This window comes from Hemibagrus wyckioides, linkage group LG20 (assembly GCF_019097595.1).
Source record: "Hemibagrus wyckioides isolate EC202008001 linkage group LG20, SWU_Hwy_1.0, whole genome shotgun sequence".
NCBI classification, from domain to species: Eukaryota; Metazoa; Chordata; class Actinopteri; order Siluriformes; family Bagridae; genus Hemibagrus; species Hemibagrus wyckioides.
The window spans coordinates 11,309,725-11,328,658 of NC_080729.1; the positions used below are offsets into that span (position 1 = coordinate 11,309,725).

The 18,934-nt window shown below is 39.4% G+C and overlaps 1 protein-coding gene across 3 annotated transcripts; it reads right to left on the bottom strand.

Annotated features, from left to right (window-relative positions):
- Positions 1-25: 25 nt before the first annotated feature.
- Positions 26-17,258, bottom strand: pask (PAS domain containing serine/threonine kinase). 3 transcript variants are annotated; one of them, XM_058417947.1, is made up of 20 exons: positions 16,614-17,258; positions 16,269-16,455; positions 14,886-15,106; positions 13,516-13,683; positions 12,821-12,952; positions 12,278-12,412; positions 11,955-12,126; positions 11,466-11,644; positions 11,147-11,261; positions 9,852-9,938; positions 8,216-8,369; positions 6,972-7,663; positions 6,551-6,720; positions 6,277-6,441; positions 6,019-6,144; positions 4,872-5,006; positions 4,541-4,740; positions 3,942-4,075; positions 3,200-3,343; positions 26-889 (listed from the first exon to the last, which is right to left on the bottom strand). In XM_058417947.1, the coding sequence occupies exons 2-20, from the start codon at positions 16,444-16,446 to the stop codon at positions 708-710; spliced, it is 3,489 nt and encodes a 1,162-aa protein (XP_058273930.1). In that variant the 5' UTR covers positions 16,447-16,455; positions 16,614-17,258; the 3' UTR covers positions 26-707. The 3 variants fall into 3 exon arrangements, with proteins under 3 accessions (XP_058273930.1, XP_058273929.1, XP_058273931.1); XM_058417946.1 differs by having other exon boundaries at positions 16,658-17,257; XM_058417948.1 differs by lacking the exons at positions 14,886-15,106; positions 16,269-16,455; positions 16,614-17,258 and adding an exon at positions 14,410-14,514.
- Between the last annotated feature and the right edge of the window lie 1,676 nt (positions 17,259-18,934).

Sequence of the window (18,934 nt, forward strand, 5' to 3'; positions counted from 1 at the left end):
AAAAAAGTTCTTGAATAAGGCCAAAAAAAGATTTTAAAATGTTAAAAATATAAAATAAAAAATTAAAGGTAAAAAAAAAAAAGACATTTTATTCATGTATTAAGTTTTATATAATATTTAAAATGTAAATAATTTAGTTAAAAAAATAATTTAAAATTAGTTGTCTTTTGTGTCAACTGTGTCTTTTTAAAACCATGCATTTCAAGGCTGTTCCTTGAACAATCAACACAGATTATTTAGAAAAACAAAACGTAGATCACAGACCACAACTAATTGCTTTTAGGGTACTGAATAAGTTACTAAAAAAAAAAAAGACTTCATTTTTGTGAACAGTAATGCTGACCTTCAATTCAGAAACAGTGTTCTGAAACCAAGAGCAGAACAATTCATACATTCAATGCTTCTTTAATCTGGGATTCACATTACTACTGTCAAATACAGCCATATCTTTTTTTTTTTTAACATCTCTCTCTGCCTCCTATGCCATTCATGGATTTAGTGGAGAAATGAAGACGGATGTATTTTGACGGTTGGTGTTCATACAGGGAATCATGGATCTTGTAGTCTGGCACTACATCAAAAACAATTAGAAAGAGTGCAGCAGTGTTATTTTTATATTTCCCACCTCTGTTTTTAATCATTTTAACCTTTTTCAAGTGCAGCTCTCTGTTCAAAAGCAGTCCTAAATCTCCCTTGCTCTTCAATCTTCAGTTATCTGTTAAATACTTGAGGAGTTCAAACTCCAGTGCTGCCATAGTTCTCCTCTGCTCTTCATCCTCTTCTTCCTCCATCTCATCATCTTCGTCTTGCAAAGGAGTCTCATCAGCAGCACCGTGAGGGCTGGCCTCCTGCTGCACATCTGGACTGGACTCATTTTGCTCAGAGGAGTCTGAAATCACACAAAAAGACAAACCAGGTCAAATAAATGGACAAAACAATAAGTACACTAAATCTGCAAGCTGTTTTTAATGTATTTATGATTTTTCAAGACAAATTGAGAGAGGAGGAACCATGTAAAGTATTCTGAGCAGTGGCGCTCAGAAAACAAACACCAGATAGAGTTCACGGGGAGGATCTGGTAGAGCGTTACAGAACTGTAACAGAAACTGAAGCTACAGTCCACAAAACTAGTCTTAACCATTTGAAGACTGAAAACTCAGATACAGGTCATTTATTATAATCACAAGATGTATGGTGTTTTAACAGTACATTTAACTTATCTACATTTATACTGTATGTGTATGTCTGACAAGAGCAGTAGCACATCATAGTGCTTAGAAGAAGGGTCTTATGCGACTACATGCTCAGGGGACGTGTCTACGTTTCATCAAGCAAAGGACCAATTCTCATTCAAAATGGAGAGGTTTGGGATGTTTCTCATTTCTTTAACTACACTACACTCGTTTCTTCGCTTCTTAGCTCCTGCCTCCAAGGACAAGAGGAAAGGATGCAAAGACAGAAAAACTCTGACAGCTGGAATCGAGCAGACAATAATGAATGGAATTACATTCTGAAACAGAATCAGCTGAAACAGTGCACATGAACACACTTAAATAATGCTTTAAGCTATAAAAGTTTCTTCTCATAACCTGACTTCTCTTAAAGGCATTATCTTTCACACAATAAACAGAACATATGGAATAAATTAAACAGATATGAGAATTCAAATAATAGATACAAAAAAAATGGAGCATGAAGTTTAATTTTTGTTGCTGTTAAATTTTTTGGCCAACCTTAATTCCGTCTTCTGTCTAGCTGACAGAAGTTGCCTCAGTGAAGTGGTAGAGCAGCCAATATTCCAATATCTTGAATTATGGTTCTGCTGGTTATTGTATATACACTTCTGCTAGAAAACACCAATATTATAGAGCTTAAATTAAAAAGGTGTTTTTGAACAACTACTTCTTTCGGCTTTTCCCTTCAGGGGTGGCCACAGCGAATCATCTCTCTCCACCTATCCCTATCTTCTGCATCCTCAACACTTACTTCACTAGCTTCATATCCTCATTTATTACATCCATATACCTCCTCTTTGGCCTTCCTCTTTGCCTCCTGCCTGGCAGCTCCATGTCCAACATTCTCCTACCAATATACTCACTCTCCCTTCTCTGAACCATCTTAATCTGGCCTCCATAACTTTGTCCCCCAAACATCCAACATGAGCCGTCCCTCTGATGTACTCGTTCCTAATCCTCTCCAACCTTGTCACTCCCAAAGGAAACCTCAACATCTTCAGCTCTGCTCCCTCCAGCTCTGACTCCTGTCTCTTCCTCAGTGACACTGTCTCTAAACCATACAGCATGGCCGGTCTCACCACTGTCCTGTACACCTTCTCCTTGATATTTTTCTATCACACAGAACTCCTGACACCTTTCTCCACCCATTCCAACCTGTCTGCACTTGCTTCTTTACCTCTTTCCCACACTCTCCATTACCCCGAATACTTTAAAAATAGTGTTTTTGAACTAATAGTCTGTATTCTAGGTTCAGTAAATGCCCACACATACATCTTCTGTATGCCAAGCAGAGTTAATACTTTTAACAAGTGCACACGAAATAGCAGCTGCACATATCCTGTGTTCATCTGGCACATGGAATTGTGTATATCTATATACTTGTACAAATAGCAGGGGAAGTAGAGTGTAATGTGATATAGTCTGCAACAGACTGAACAAACTGTCTGAAATAACACGTGTATATAATTCAGTACAGATTTTGACTATTAATCAGATTTCCCATTTCCTGTTATAGTTGGTGTTTAAAAAGCAAGTAGAACTTGTGCAGTCTTCACCACAAAGATTAGTCCTACTGGTTACCAATTCATATTCCCGAACTACCCTTAAAATATTCTTTAAACACAAAGGACTATTTTGTGTTCTGATCTAGGGCATACTTACATTTGATCAATTTGCAATGCAGCTTATGGCCACAGTGACTGAAATTTAAAAGGGAAAAATGGCTGGTGCACAAATATGGCATCCAATTGCTAAACATTTTAATGGATTACCTGGCAACCTGCTGAACAGGCCTGCTTTGTCAGTGATATGCTAGTGGATGTTGCTTTTTAACACCCAGATGTGCTTAAGGTACATAGGACAGTGCTGCTCAGATTGCTGCTGTGTCCACAAGCATCACAAATAAAACCAGGACTAAAAGCACAGCTCTGAGTGTGTGTGTGTGTATGAGAGAGAATGCTTACCATGATTGCAAGGGAACACTTCATTCCAGCTGTACTCTGCTAGATTAATGGGTTGCCGAATCCACGGTTCATGCAGGAGCTCCTCCAGTGTCATTCTTTCTGTCGGCTCTGGGTGCAGCAAACCAGCCAGCAGGCTGCGCAAATCTGGACACACATATGTTCACCATATTATCTGTAATAAAGTCAGTGCTTGCTAAACCAATGAATTACTGCTCAAAATGTTTGCCTGTTAGTTCAGCACGCAACACTTGACTGTGATATTTTAATGAACAGGCTTGATGACTATCTGTTTAGGCACGCAAGCGTCATGGAAGATTCTTCAGAACCCAGAATGCAGCACAGCATGGCACAAAGCTCTCGTTTAGGCTCCTCATACTTGGGTGCCTGACCCACCTAGTGCCATTTATTTATTTATTTATTTAAATCTACACAAAGAAATTGCTGTGCCTTATTTTCAGTTTGACTTAGGGTCAGTCAGCACAACAGAAACTAGAGGTCATCTGCATGCCTGTATGTGTCTAGAACACAGGGAGTAGAGCTTTGACCTTTCAAGTGGCCCAAGGAGAAACAGAACAGCATCTATAGAAACCTGCAGGATATATGATATACCTCATACATGGCAAACATTACCAGAAAATTTTACCCACACATACAGAGCACTGGGGTTGGCTTCTATATATTTAACCAAGGTGTACACACACACACACACACACACACACACACACACACACACACAGTATACCTGTAGAGATATCACAGGGGATGTTGAGTTTGGCTTGGATGGTCTCTTCCACACTACAAAAAGGGTTTTCACTGAACAGCAGGGTATATATAAGTACTCCCAGAGACCACATCTCCAGTTCTGGTCCTTTATAGCTACACAACAGAAGAGAAGAACTTCACTAGAAAGCATCTCGCACATTGTGACTAAAAATTTACATGACAATCAAAGGGTTAAGTTGTTAACTTCAAATCACTGAAACATTGGACAAGTAAATACTAACATAAATTCGACTTAACAAGTATTCTGGGTGTCAGTGAAAGAGCTTAGAAAACACATCTGTAACTTAATCACAACTTGTCTAATGGTTCAGTGATTATTCCAAACTTTACACTGAGGGAATTCTCAGTTTCTAAACCCAGGCTTTGTGTAGTGCTGCCAAATCTGATACTATTAACATGAATGCATTTCCATCTTCAAAATAAAATAAATAAATAAATAAAAACGTCACACTAACTGAAACTCATGTGATGTCCCAAAAACTAGACAAAAAGCAGGACAATACTGTGTGAGCATGTTTAGTATGTGTAGTGGAACAGATATGAATGCGGTGTACATACGGGTTCCCTTGCAGCACCTCAGGTGAGCAGTACTCCAGTGTGCCGTAGAACGCATGGAAGAGCAAACCTGGCTCCAGCAGGGTCGCAGAGCCGAAATCAATCAGTCTGATATGAAACGCAGTGTTGATGATGATGTTCTCGTCTTTAATGTCCCTGTGCAATATGCCTTTCCCACGGAGATATGTCACTGCTGACACCAACTGTTAAAACAACAACATGCTTTCAGATTATTATTGCCATTTTTTATTAATTAAATTATTTTATTTTCAAATAATTCCTTCAGCAGCTACTCTTAATATGATGGGTCTCACATTTACCAGCTTACACGCACCTGCCTGAAGATGTAGCTGGCTAGTGGTTCGTCCAGCCTGGGTTGCATGTCAATGAACTCAAATAAGTCAAGGCCATCTCCATGTTTCTCCATCACCATTTGAAAGAAGTTCTCATTCTCAAACACCTCCAGGACCTTCACAAAAGACAAAACAGATTATATACACACACCGATCAGGCATAACATTATGACCTATCTAATATTGTGTTGGTCCCCCTTTTGCTGCCAAAACAGCCCTGACCTGTTGAGGGTGAACCAGCATTAATTTCTTCAGCAATTTGAGCAGCAGTAGCTCATCTGTTGGATCGGATCACACGGGCCAGCCTTTGCTCCCCATGTGCATCAATGAGCCCAAGACCGCCCATGACCCTGTCACCGGTTCACCACTGTTCCTTCCTTGGACAACTTTTGATAGATACTGATCACTACAGACCGGGAACACCCCACAAGAGCTGCAGTTTTAGCCATCACAATGTGGTCCTTGTCAAACTCAAATCTTAAATCCTTGCGCTTGTCCATTTTTCCTGCTTCTAACATCAACTTTGAGAACAAAATGTTCACTTGCTGCCTAATATATCCCACCCACTAACAGGGGCCATGATGAGGAGATAATCAGTGTTATTCACTTCACCTCTCAGTGCTCATAATGTTATGCCTGCTTGGTGCACGGCTTCTGAAATGCACTGCAGACAGGACACACAAATATACAGAAGGCTTGACTTTAAAATAAGCACTCAGCCCATCTTAAACCAGGCCTGGATTAGCTTTACAAAGTGAGGTGGGGTTTTAATCTCTTTTAAATCTCTTATGTCAGTCATTTTTTAAGGGAATGCATGTAAGGTGCAAAGATTAGACTGTTTTTATGAGGTTTTGGTGTTTTTTTCCCCCCATTGGCCATTTATAAATCAAAAAGTTATATAAAAATTAAGTGTATGCAGGACATATTAAACTTTTTTAAAACACTCATCTCTATAAAGACCACACCATCCAGTGTAAATCAAATCACCACTAAAGGCATACATGTAGAAATCTTATCCATTTAAAAAAAAAAAAGAGAGAAAAAAAAAGAAAAAAAAAAAAAAAAAAAGAAGAGTACCTAAAACTCGTCAAAAGGACTTCAGTTTATGGTATTTGGCTGAAAATCTACCTTGACAATGTTGGGGTGGCACAATCGGGCAAGTATGGCCACTTCCTGAGTGACCTGACCCAGCTCAGGGTCTTCCACCCAACACTCTTCCACCACCCTGCTCTTCCTGATAAACTTCACTACCACCTTAGAGAAAAAGAGAAAACAAGATTTGAGATTAAGGAAAGGGAAGGAAGAACGAGAACATTGACAAGGCGACAGATGAGAAATTTTAAGCATCTCAGAAATTCAGAAATTCAGAAATTCAGAAATTCTAACCTCTTGTTCGTCGTGACGTCGTGAAGCAAGCCAAACAACACCAAAGGCCCCCTTTCCTATGGGCTGCAATGGATGGTAGACCGCCTCAAACTGTCCTTCACACGCTCCAGACTGCTCCAGACTCATGGAGGAGCGCAGACCCTTACCCTGGTCTACTTCACTGACCTGAACAACGATAAGAGTAGCCCCTTTAGATAAGCAAACCAAATCAAGCACCATATAAACGTAAATAGCTTAAAACCATTGCTTTTAACGCGATATCCTTTGGTCTCACCTCTCGCAGGCGGGACGCTAAGCCATCCTCTGTGGAAGACTCTGCTGTGGAAGTCTGCGTGCTCTGCAGAGTCTCCTGCTTGTGGAGGAAAAGATGACTTCCACTCAACCACACACAGAACACCACACCTTCAGTAGAGACAGCAGCTCTGCGCACATCACACTGCACCTCTAAATGACAAAAATACAAGCATACAGTAAGAGACAGACACACAAACTCTGCCAGACAGGTACTACTTTGTATATGTGTAAAGAAATGCCTAGATGTGATTAGTAGTTTCCTTGTAACAGAAAAAAGTTAAGGGAAATTTTAAATACAAGAACACAATTTTGTTCAATGATTGAAAATAAAACATTTATTCATTATGAAACCTTTGGATAATAATAAAGTGTAGTCCTTAGAATAGAGTGTAGTCCTATACCTATAGGTGTTCCATCTCTGTGGTAGCAGTTGGCTTGAAACCTGCCCTCCTGGATCAGGGTGCGTGGGCAGAGCGGTGTAGCAGGGGTGGACAGTGGCCTCTTTGGGGTGGAGGTTGCTGGTCTGTCATTTGAAAACAGCATCCCACTTTTACAGAGCTCTGAGAATGGAGTACACTCCGTGTTCCACTGCTCTGGATTTCCCTCTAAAATAGATAACTCTTTCGGTGATGGACTGAAACATTCAGCCAGACGTTCCTGTTCAGTAAGTTTGTCTTTTGGGAGGTCAGGGGGCTCGGTTTCAGACTCCGACTCCACAATGCAAGGGGACGGAGTGCGCAGGAGCTCAGCCGTGTCACACTCACTTAGCTCCAGCTCTCCAAAGGCAAGTGCAATCGTGTCACCGTTTGCGTCCAAGTCTAGGAAGCAACTGCTTGAATCTACTAGTTCTACTTCCTGTTGTGTCTCATCTGGTTTCTCCAGGCCTGCCCACTTTTCACAGAATCCTGAGGATGAGCGACTGCCAAGGGAGATCACTTCAAAGCTGGAGTTCTGGAGACGGGTTGTGCAATCCTGGGACTCAAGCAAAGCAAAGGTGTGCAGCAGAGCTGTGGTGGAATCGGCTGGAACAGACTCGTCACACTGAGCTACTGCTGCAGCTGCCTCATTGCAGAGCTCTGTAGTGTCCTCCAAACTGTAGGAAATAAAAACATTATCAATCAATAAACAACTAGGATAGACAAACCAAACCCAGAGCTAGAACCAGAGCCTAATGAAGAACATTGCTATGATTCTTCTCAAATTTGTCTTAGGTCATGATTTAAATTTGACCGGGCAACCTACTTCCCTGTAGTCTAATTCCGTGCGTCACCTTGTAAGGGAAAAGCAGCTCAAACCACCCGACTTAAACAATTTTAATGCCAGGGGAAATAGGGGAAATAAAAGCTGCTTTGTTAAATTCTGCATCTTTGGTCAGTTAAACAAGTATTATATATAGAAAATGAAAATCCTCGTCTCTGCTACTTGGCCAGTAAAACAGTTTCAGTAGTAAGAAACTTGATTAAATAAATGATGCACTAAATGTCAGAAAAGTTCAGAGCTCCCACTGGTTTTCACCCTGATCTCAATCTCACCTCTCTACTGCCAAGTCACAGTAGCTCCAACATGCAGGCACAGAGGCAGTTCAGATGCTATTTTAGAATTGTTTTAATTCCTGAACTTGCTGTTTAACAAGAGGTTAGCTCACCTGTTTGCAAGCATGGGGGAGATTGCAGGAACATGGGCCTGATGCTCCTGTTTGGTCCTGATTGCAGCGTAGGCCCGTCTCCCTTTTGCAGCACCTCCTTTCCTCTTCAGGGCAGGGAACAACATACTGTCTTTGGCCAGCAGAGTCTTGGGACCTTTTCGAAAACATGTACAGTGCAAAAAGAGGATTTATTTGGTTCATTTCATATAAACATACTGTACTATACAGTCAACCTGGGCATAACATTTGTAATGGAACACCATTCATCACTTAATGAGAAGCTAGAGTGTTAAATGCTTCATGGTCTTGGGTACCAGGGTAGCTGGGATCTATTATACACAACTGATGTGCACCCCATAGCTTGGTCACAAAGCATTTCGTGTCACAGTGAATACACCATATGGGAAATATTAAAGGAGGTCTTGGACCAACTGCTTCACACTCAAGCTCTGTGCTATACCCCTTAGCTAACATGGAGGATAATCTGCATGCCAGCCATCGACATGTCCAGGCATACGCTGCCTAGGCACCTGTCATTAGGCATTCTGCCACTTGCACTGGAACAATCATAAGAGCTACTGATTCGTTGGTGAAGAGTTATTATCCACAATGGGTAACTCACCAGTGGCATTTATGAAATAGGATGCTGGTTACAAGTGTATTTGTAATGCTATGCAAATAGGAAGACCAAAGTTCCCTGTTTCAACAATACTCCAGGAACTCCGTAAGAAGGGTTCATAAAAATAATGAATGAATGAACCAGTCACTCATACATTTGTACACACACAGAATGGTATGCAAATGATATCCACCTCTCCTAGAGTTCCTTTTTACTCATTTGGCTGACATATTTGCTTAAAACAACATACACCCCTACTAGTTAATCTGCCTAACTTGCATGGTCAACACTCTGATCATGACTAGACTCCATTCACAATATTATAAATAGTTTTATTCTCAGAACTTTTGGACAAGACATGAATTAACAAAAAGTATGACAAGAGACTCCTTTTTTTATTGCTGAATCTTAAACAATGCACAAAACTAAATAAATTAAAAATATCTAATACAAGTTGCAAAAAATTTTTTTTTAAAAAATGACCCTAAATCATTTTAATTTTAATTGTCCCTAAAAAGGACTGAATAAATAAAGTCTCTGACATGAGGAAAGCTGAAAATAATCAGCTCTAAAACAGCACCTTTTAAAACCAGAAATTAAGCCCTAACGTCAGCAAAAACGCAGATTTCTCTAGCTTCTTTCTCATGCAGTGTAAACTGCAGAGGCGCCGAGTTGTCGTTGCCTTGAAAGCTCCCGAAGAGCTCTGTTGTAGTCACTACCACTACAACAGCTATGCAGCTACTTTAGTAGTGTGCATCATTACATCCCTAGCATTAAAGGTCATCTGGAGCCACAGAGTATTATATTATAATAAGTAATAATAAGAACCAACATACCTATTCAGGGTAAGGTAAGATAAGTACTAGGGAGTAATGGCTATAAATTACACAGTAGCAGATCTACTGCACTCAAAAGTGAACATTACAGGTGGGGCTTCCAATAAACACGGAAGTGTCCATAATTCCTTCTCTATGGCAATGAAATCGTGACCATTCACGGGGGGAAAAAAGCACTCACTACATGTGTCTTGATTTTCCTTTGCTGAGGTAGCACACGCAGATGGACTTAAAACACCTCCACCTCTGCCGGAGTATCTGCAGCAGTCTAAGTGGATCAGAGAAAGAAAATGTGGCATCAACTGAAATTATAATGTTCATTTTCACCCAGCTTTTACATCTAATCCTCCCTTTATATTAATAAATAACAGAGTAACCAATGACCATTCATTTGATGTTATTTTGTGACCTTTGACTGTAAAGCAAAATCAATACTGCCTGATCCTCTGGTGTATGATGTCCATCACCCACAATTTTCTCCACTCTCACTTCACTCGCTGCATTTTTCGAACTCAAACTCAATGAAAAGGAAAGTTGTCTGATTTCACACATCTATCACACAATTCACCTTGCCAAAAATCTTCCCTACAAATCTTCCCTTTCCAACCCCTTCAGTCCGCTGAAAATCATGAGTTGCCTGGTTGAAAAAAGCAATAAATGTTATGGTCCTAGGTTCTCATTTTCTTGTGACCCCCAACATATTGATAGTCGTCCTAGAATTACAGACTGCAACCAAATATAGCTACTATAAAATAGTGTAGAAGCCATGTGTTTGTTAAAGATTAAAACAGATCTTTAAACAATTCATGTATGGGCTATTACAAAAACATTCCCAAAATGTCGATAATGGATTTGTGTTTCGGGTCGTTATTGTGCTGGAACCTGCTGTGTAAGCTCTTTACAGTCAGATGAAGCCAAGAAGTCAGGTTTAGGTTAACCAGACCCGCTTCACTGAGGACATGTGTCTAAATACTTTTAAATCTGAGGTTGAATGTGAATCGTTTAATTATGAACACACAAAGGCCACATTATTAAAAAAAAGTGTACAAACATATGCAATCAAGTTACCACCAATTTTCCTTCACATTTAACACTGCTTATGAATCCCTCTTTGACTATATCAGTATAGTCATAGGCTGAAATATCCACAGAAACAGTGCAACTTTGATAATGGATACATGCTAAATCTGGTGCTGCTGTTCAACCTGCTTCAATGTAAATAACTAGAGAATACATTTTTTATGTTTTTAAAAACAAATTTATTCATTCATTAGTTCATTTTCAATAACCAATTTATCCTGGTCTCCAGAACTACCTTGACCCTGGAACCATGAAACACATAGTATGAGGAAGGAATGCACCCTGGGTAGGACAACAATCCATCAAACACTAACATAACTAAAGAATATGAAATCAAGATATTCTGCAATAAACCTATCATGATCTGCCAGGTCACACCAGATTTCTCACATATACCTGTGTGGCTTCTAGAAGAGGATGCTGAGCCATCTTCTTGATATGATACTGGACTGGGGCTTCTGTCGAAGGCAGACATCATGTCATAAAAGGCTGGTATCAAGAAGGTGATCTTCTACACAGACGCAGAGATACAAATGCACATTTTAGATGGATTTTAGGACATGACCCATCTAGATAGATATTTCACACTCAAATGTGCTTGTAATTAAGAAAAATTACTCCAGTATGTTTTGTTGAATTCATCACCTATATAAAATGTAAGTTTATAAGTAACTGTAGGTTTTCCTTTAAAAGAGTGGCCAGATTAGGGCAGTACCTTTCCTAGAAGCTCAATCATGCTATATCCCATCAGCAGAGGACAGTAGATGCTGTTGATACTTTTAATAGTGCCACTGGGGTAGAGTGTCAAAAGGCTGCTGGAGGGAACAAAAGTCCATAGAGACCCAAAATAAACCACATCCAGGAGGGGTGAGCGCATGACTTCACCAACATCATCTGGAAAACAGAATTGAAGGTCGGATTGTGGACCATTTGCAGCAACAATGCAGAACTCAAATTTAGGCAAATCTGGATCATTAGGTTAGGAGTTTACTCAAAACAGCCATTTGCTATAGAAGGGTTGCTCAACTGCAGTCTGGTCACTGCACATTAAGGGCTTGATTTGTGGTATTATGTGGTTTAATGTTATTTGAGAGGATGCTATTTTGTGACTGCACCTTCCCTGAAAAAACAGGAAGTGCACCCTATAATTTAGTCAATCGTCAGTCAACCTGTAGAAGTAATGAATCAAAGAATAAATACAGACCTTTTCCAGCATCACCGAATAGTGCATGTGAATTATCACTGTTTTCAGCACAAGGGGAGTTGTCCATCTGGCTCAAAGGCCTCCCACAGGACACAGCGGCACGCAGTCTCACACACACATGCAGCTCCGTGCTGCCCCTGCCCTGCAGACAAACCCTCTGCACACGCATCTTCTACAGCAGGACACACATCAAGTCATTTAATCATTAGAATGTTCAGCCACATGGGCTGAACAGGCACATGGACAATCATATTCTTTCTTCTAGCTTCACAGCCACATAGTGTTTATGGTCAAGCAGTTATAAATCAGAGAACGCTCTAGACCTTTGGTATGGTTTGACACTGCAGTGGAACGTGAAGTGTTGGCATCAGAGATGTGACTGAAAGCCCCAGCATCTCCTCAGCATCACAGTAACCATGGAGATGAGCAAAGGTGGAGTCACAGCTGAGAATCCCACCCTAAATTGATAAAGCATAAACAACCATGATGTAATGACGCAAACTAATACTAAAATAGTATTTAAATGCATTTTTGAAATGCAGTCAAATATTTTCACTTGCGCAAATGTGCAGGTCCAAACAAAAGGTGCCATGTTCTCAATTTGTTTAATAAATCTATAATCTTTAAAAATGGCAGCAGTAATCAAAAGCTGAAATTCTAATCTATCATTTCATATTCTACTCTCAAACCTAAAGGACATCAATACAGTGCAAAAATAAATGAATGCTGTTCCAATACTTGCGGACGGCCCTGTACTTAATACAAGGGAAGTCAAAAGCCCTAATTTAGTATCTTATAATTCTGTAGAAATTAAGTGTGGACACAATTTGAATATAAGTGAATATAAATATAAATATAAATCTGACCTCTTTAGAGAAGGAGAGGTGGGCTGATATTCTCTCCACTCTCTCCAAAAGCAATGCGCAGGTTTTGTGGTTATGTGAGCGTGTCCACACAGACACTGGGAACTCTGAGCCTGGTTTACTCACAGCATTTACCTGCAAGGAAGAATAAGGGCAAACATTTCCAATTTGGATAGAAAAGACCACATTGTCGACGGATAACTGCAAATAACAAAGAAAAAATTGCAATTACAAATACATGCACATCTCTATAAATGAACACATGACAATAGACAAACTAATCAGACTGGGGGAACTGGTGTAGTTCAAGCTACAAATCTGGCTGCCTCTACCTTGGTTCAATCCTGAGCTCATATTATTAAAAGTCCGCATGGATTTTCAAACATTCCCGTCATGTTCATGTTGGTTTCTAGCTTTCTCCCACCTCCCAAATATGTGCCAGTAGGTGAACTGGTCACGTTAAACTAGCCTAGGTGTGAACGCAATGTGTGCATGGTGCCCTGTGTTGGGCTGGCAAGCCATTCAGGGTGTAACACCCTTACCAGGATAAAGCAGTTAGTACAGCTGAATAAAATTTCATCATTCTAATATTCATCAAGTGATTTTCCCATGAAGATTATCTTTATTCATATTGTGTAGAACTTTTGGTTTTATTATTTGTAAATGATAATGATTTTCTCCTCCCAAAGTGTTCATACCACTTTTCCTGATATGGTGATTAAATTTCCTTCAGAGTCTAGGCTTTCCTCTCCCAAGACATCTTCAGTCATCTGGCTGGTCTTCAGAAGAGAGGTCAGGGTTTGCCCAATCAGCTCACTGCGTGTGTACTCAAAGAGTTTGCAGGCTTGCTTGTTCACATCCACCACCTAGAACGCACATATACATATACATAAGTCTTAGAACTGCAACTTGCAGAATAGAGTTAATCACAACTGCTTTTTTGTTCAATTTTTATTTAACTATTTTAAAAAGAATTATATATATCCTTCATCTGCTAAACATTTGGGATCAACACTCTCCCACAACTGTATTCAGTACATGTGATCTACAGCAACAGCTTTAACATTCCATGTTGAACAATCCTCATGTTACTGCCTGTTTGTTTTTGCAAACGTACCCGTGTAGCATCGAAAATAATGAGGATGTTTACGATGGATAGCAATATGGTGGACCGTGATTATGAGAAACCATCATATCATAACCTAATGAGACTTTTTTAAAAGGTTGGCCCGTTGAAAGGCTCGAAAACCCATTAAGACCCTGCAGTATAATGGAAAATTATACAGTACTTAGTTCCAGTACAATAACTTTATTGGACCAACAGCATTCAAAGAGTGCTGATATTTAGTACAACATCAGTCACGTATAGTTTGACTGTTAAACACACTGTAACTGATAAGTAGTGCATTTAAATATACACTTTGTGCAATATTGTGAGGTTAAAATACCTCGTTTTAAGCAGATCCTGTGATCAAATGCCATCTCCTCTGTTTTTTCTCTTGGGGACTATAGATCTGTGATTATACCTGATACTGCGATTAATCAATTATTAATGGGACTGTGCAGGCTGTTCATATATATAAGACATTTACCTTGAACACTCTTGATGCCTCCAGGTTAAAGCAGAGGCTTCATTTCTGTATAGAATCAGAGTCTAAAGAATCAGATGAAGGTCATAGCAAAATAAAAAGGTATACAAGTCCATTTTGGAACAGCCTACACTCAAGGGAGTACAGAAAATAGTGGCTGACCCATCTCATGTCCTTCACTCTGAGTATTACTTTTTACCCTTTGGCAGAAGGTACAGAGCGTCAAGGTGCAAGCTTAAGTGAAGCAAATACACACAAAAAAAAGCTTCTACAAAAATTTAAATACCAAACCTAGGGAACTCAACAATAATACTGGGGCTGTGTAATATGTCAGACTTGTCATTAACACTCAAACCTGGGTATGCATGCATGCATGCATGCATATGTTATATGCTGTGAGTATAATGGTATGTTGCATTCGAAACACATGTTAATGGTTATCCAAAGTGAAGTCTTGTAACTCCACGGTGCTATTATACCTGTGCTGTAGTACAGTCCACAGTGATGGTGGCCTTATTAGGGTTGTGGATGAGCTTGAGGCCTCTCTTCTCAAGACAGAGACTTTGAGTAAGCAGCTGCTGAAGCTGTGAACTCTCAAACTGAGCCAGAGATGAACCTGAAGCTCGACAACGGCAAGGAGATCCGGAAACGGGGGATAAAGGCACATCCTTCATCACTGGTGACTTTGTTTTAATATCACCTACAAGTAAGCAGAGTTACCATGTCAGGTTATTTCATACACTTACACCGATCAGGCATAACATTATGAGCACTGAGAGGTGAAGTGAATAACACTGATTATCTCCTCATCATGGCACCTGTTAGTGGGTGGGATATATTAGGCAGCAAGTGAACATTTTGTCCTCAAAGTTGATGTGTTAGAAGCAGGAAAATTGGGCAAGTGTTAGGATTTGAGCGAGTTTGACAAGGGCCAAATTGTGGCTAGACGACTGGATCAGAGCATCTCCAAAACTGCAGCTCTTGTGGGGGTGTTCCCGGTCTGCAGTGGTCAGTATCTATCAAAAGTGATGATAGATGAAGAAGTTAATGCTGGTTCTGACAGAAAGGTGTCAGAATACACAGTACATGACGGGTCAGGATTGTGTTGGCAGCAAAAGGTGGACCAACACAATATCAGGCAGGTGGTCATAATTAAGTTATGCCTGATCGGTGTACATTCATTCACATACAACAGGTTATTTATTTATTTTTTGCCTCATTTAAATGATCTGTAACTCACTCTCATTGTCTCTTCCATATTTCATTGTCAAAGGTTTCCAAACAGCATACACAATAAACACACCAAACAGAGTTCTGTTGTTTGTCCCAGTGTGTTACTTGATAGAACAATGTTTTAAGTGTTTTTCTCCATTTTGAAAACTCCGTCATTATGAAAGCAAATCAACCCCCACCCCAACGTTTGTTAAATGTACCCTTTATATTTCATCTTCTCGGAAGTGTTATGGGTGGAACAGCAACATGGGCTTCACTTAGCCCAGAGGCACACAAACTTTACCAGATGTTTTTACAAAATGTAATCAGCAAACAAAAATCTACAGCCTGGGCTAGAATGAAACCAGCCCCATGTATTTATTTTATTTTATTTTATTTTACTTGTTGGTTTCTGGTTCTAAACAATCCACTTTAAGCCAGTTGTTAAGATCAAATTAAATAGATGGCAAAAATCTAGTTTCAGTATTGCTTTTATATATTAAAGGCCTTGCTAGTCCATTTACACCAGCAATCCATGATATCCAGTCATCCCTGATGTAGTGTATTCATCTGCATTGTTATTTGAGATGCTGTAGCATTTTCCTTTGCATCTACTTGCATGTGTAAAGTGATCAGAAACCTTCTCTCACCTGTAGTGCAGTCTGGAGTCTGGTGAAATAAGCTCTCCTTCACGGGATGTGTTGGAGGAGACAGACTTGTATTCACAGAGTCCTCAAGTCCCTGGAGAGCTGATTTACTCCTAGCAACTACACAAACACTGTCATGGCTGACCTTCTGTTTATCAACTATGTGGCGCCACAGAGACATTTTCTGCACCTGAAACACAAACACACACACACACACACACACACACACACACACACACACACACACACACACACACTGTATTGTTCTTTTATAATAATCGTGGCAGTGCATAATAAAGAGAAAGCAAAGACTGATGCACTAGAACTAGCTAAAATGTCGGTTTCTACCTAAAATAGCCAGATGGCTAACAAAGCCAGCTCTCGTGACTCACTTTAATAACTCGCTTAAATAAACACAGGACTCGAACAGAGCCTAGCTACCCAAAACACAGTTTTCACCAACACTGAAAAACCATTGAAAATGTTTTTGTTATTTTTCAGTAAACAAAAAACCCCAATCAAAACATCAGCTCTTGTTCACACGGACACATAACGTCTCTGCACTGGAAACCGCAATCACTCAAGTTTGGCGCTGTTATAAACAAATGAACATGACGCTCCACAACCAACCAATCAAAAAGCCGAGATCGAGAAGCAGGGTCGGAAAATCAACCAATCAGGAACATCAGTAGGCGGGGCTTTGTCTTGGTCTTGTATACATAAGAGACCTAACATGGCGTATTATTATTATTATTATTATTATTATTATTATTATTATTATTATTATGACGTATTTCTCTTTTTGTAAAGCATTTCTAATCTAAAAACATGCCAATTTATTCTTGAAATATTATGACATTATTTTGAAAACTCTTAACATCTGAAACGCTGCCCTGTCATGGTAGGACATCAAATGACGTCACAAATGTGATTAATGTTTATACACAGAGAGATAAATAGATTCGAACAATAATATAATGATTGAAAACACTGTAAATTGGGATGAATAAAGTATCTATCTATCTATCTATCTATCTATCTATCTATCTATCTATCTATCTATCTATCTATCTATCTATCTATCTATCTATCTAGTATGAGAAGCACGTTACTTATTTACCCTTTTTTTAGGACATGTAATGCAGTAAGACAAGTATAAATAGCACAAATTCTAGCAAGAGATAATGCTTAGTTTTAAGATAAAATATTTGAGCATTGGGCATTGAACGTTTATATCTGGAAAAAAAAAAATCAATAAATAATAATCAATAAATACTTCATAACCGGCCAAAAAGTAAGGCCAAAATGTCTCTGAGGCCCTCTATTGGCAGTGTCTAACAGATATTTACTGTAAGTGATGTCTTACAGAGATTTTTTTTTTTTCATTTCATTTCACTGTCTGTACCGCTTATCTGATCTATCCTCGGGTCACGGGGAGCCTGTGCCTATCTCAGGTATCATCGGGCATCAAGGCAGGATACACCCTGTGCGGAGTGCCAACCCATCGCAGGGCACACACACACACTCATTCACTCATGCAATCACACACAATGGGCAAGACTCCAATCAGCCTAGAAGCATGTCTTTGTACTGTGGGAGGAAACCGGAGCACCCGGAGGAAACCCACCAAGCATGGGGAGAACATGCAAACTCCACACACACAGTGAGCGGGAGCAAGACTCAAACCTAGGACGCTGGAGGCGTGAGATGAACATGCATTATTTATTTATTTATTTATTTGTTTATTTATTTATTTATCTATCTATTTATTTATGACACGAAAAGCCTTAACCACTGAGCCACCACAGTTCACTAGTATGCACTGATTAAACGATACCTTTAATAGCATTTGATGTTAAACTCAAGTTCATCACAATGACCTTACTGCAGGTGTTAGAGCTGTTTGAGAATCACAGAGCAGTTAATTGTTTTAAAAAAATAGTTTAAATGTAAATGTTGACTGTTGCTTAACATTATATTTTTAGTTCACACCTTACATTAGCTGCTTATACCTATGTTACTTTGATTAAAATCTTGAATATTGTCAGCTAGCTAGCAAATGGGAGATTATTCATTCATGAAACAGTGTTCTAAAATCTTTTCCTGACAAAAGTAAAATCAGTATGCTTGCAAAATTTACACATATTAACACAAATTATTAATCACTAATATGGGTGCATGAGAGACCCACTGTCCAACTGGCGGTATCTACTGTACATGATCTGGCTCCATGATCTATATTGTGCAGAATCTGGATCCAGTTTTTGCAAGATAGTGACTTCCATTTCCACAACCACAACAACAACAACAACAATATAGACCTACCTCAAAACAGGGTACATTCAAAATCCACTTAGTACTATAGCTATCTAGCTAGCAATCAATCAAGCAAGATTTTTAATATTCACAAGGACTTTTAATATGTACAAGACTATACTTGTGAAAAAATTACTAAATATACAAATGATATAACAAAACAAATATTCCAGTTGTATTTCTTGATGTCTACTTTACAAATGCTCACAATAATTAGCCGTGCCTATAAACTTTGTAATGGTTTTTGTGATACTGGTTGTGAACACTAGACCCTAGTTGTCTTAAAGCCTACCATCTTCATGCCTCAGAGATTTGCATGAGACAGAGTCAGCTTGCAGAGTATAGTTGTTAGA